We start from the raw sequence: 1,643 nt of genomic DNA, 5'->3' as shown, positions 1-1,643 counted from the left end.
AAAAAATTTTCCTTCCAAAGTTATACCTCAAAGAATTCGAAAAAAAATAAATGAAAAGCACTGTTTTCATTATATCTGTTCTCAGTTTTAGCTGACAGCAAACAATTAGTAACTGTTTTAAGAACTCACTCTAAGTACGTAAAGATACTTGACCTTAACTTAGAATAAAAAATGAAACCAATCCCAACTATTCCTAAATTTGACAATTTAGACCTATGGAGAGGAAATAAAAAGCCCCCAACTCGTTACTCAACAAAGATTTTTAGATAAACGACTTTGGCAAACCAACCCGGCCCAAGGAAATCACACTAAAAACTTTAAAAAATCCTACAAAACATTCTAAGTTCAGGCTCTATACTGTACCTCAATGACCGAAACGTTTTTGCCTTCTTCGTTCTCAAAGGCCAGGTCTGCCCGGCCCTAAGTGGCGGGGACTCCCATGGGGGCGCCGAGGCGCTCTCGGCCTCTGCCCGTCATTCTGGGCCGAGCCTAGCTGGCTCCGGGGCGCGGACCGGCCACGGGCGACGCGGGAGCCTCCCTCACTCACCGTGAAGCGCTGGTCGCCGATGCTGCCCACGGAGAAGCAGTGGTCGCCTGGGTTCACAGCCCCGGTCAGCACCTGGTGCAGGTTCATGTCGGCTCCTTAATCCTGCAACGGACACCGCGTCCAGCTCATGCCTAGGGTCAGCGGCCGCTTCCCTCCCTCCTTCCTTTAGGGGCGGCGGCCGCTCTTCGGCGGCGACGGCAGCAGCGACAGGCGCCAAGAGCCGGAGCGGCTCAGCTGGGGCCCACGCCTCACCCAGAGCCCGGGCGGGCCAGGCCCGGAGGGGGCGGGCCGGCGAGCGGGCGGAGCGCAGCGCTCCTCCGCGCACCTGTCACTGTCCGCGCCGGCCCAGGTGAAGCTAGGGGTCCACTCACCGGCCGCGACCTGGGGCCGACTCACGGGCTAGCAGGGCCGCGCTCTCCACACACTTCCTCTGGGCCTCGGGAAGCCGGCCCTGTCTGAGCCCGAGTGGCGCAGGCAGCACGCGCTCTCCCCTCGCCGCCTGACCTGTCCCTTCCCGGCACCGGTGCCCGCCACCCTTGCTGTCCTCCGCCGCTCTCTACGCGTCTTTGGGTCTCTTCGGCCGAAATATCGCGAGATTTCCCTCGGCGAAGGGGCTTACTGTGGTAAAGGACTGACTTTTTTACCACAGTATACACATCCGCAAGTGGATATAAAAACGCCTGCTCTCGTCAAAAATTGGCCAATCCCAAGCTCCGGACCTAGGGCTCCGCCCGCTAATGAGAACAGACCAGTATCTTTGAGGCTTGTGAAAGAAAACGCTGTCCGTTTTGAGTGTTGGACATCATGGGCCTAGTAGAAGCATAATGAACCCAGAATGAGGTGAGAGTTATAAAGTTATACTTTAGGTTAGGGCTTATCTAACTGTTGGGCCAGGAAGTTTAAAGGGCAGAAGTGCGTTCTAAATGGCATTGCAGGTCCCTCGGTCCTGGTAGGACTACAAGTCCCAAGGTGCACCGCTTCTCTAGGCAGCCCGAGAGTATCTCTAAGTAAAAGGGACCCTTGAAACGTCTGTGTTAGCAGAATATTGGTTTCTCCAGACTCACGCGCGTTTCCGACTGGAGAAACCAATATCTAG

The 1,643-nt window shown here is 55.1% G+C and overlaps 1 protein-coding gene across 2 annotated transcripts in view; it reads right to left on the bottom strand.

Annotated features, from left to right (window-relative positions):
- DMXL1 (Dmx-like 1) overlaps nt 1-1,113 on the bottom strand; it is a 159,549-nt gene extending 158,436 nt beyond the window's left edge. For both annotated transcript variants that reach the window (XM_012659552.1, XM_012659553.1), the window contains exon 1: nt 548-1,113. In XM_012659552.1, coding sequence (XP_012515006.1) covers nt 548-634 — 87 coding nt within the window. In that variant the 5' untranslated portion in view covers nt 635-1,113. The remainder of the gene's footprint in view (nt 1-547) is intronic.
- Between the last annotated feature and the right edge of the window lie 530 nt (nt 1,114-1,643).

Source organism: Propithecus coquereli, unplaced genomic scaffold (genome assembly GCF_000956105.1).
Source record: "Propithecus coquereli isolate 6110/MARCELLA unplaced genomic scaffold, Pcoq_1.0 Scaffold62, whole genome shotgun sequence".
NCBI lineage: Eukaryota > Metazoa > Chordata > Mammalia > Primates > Indriidae > Propithecus > Propithecus coquereli.
This window is presented reverse-complemented; position numbering and strand designations above follow the sequence as displayed.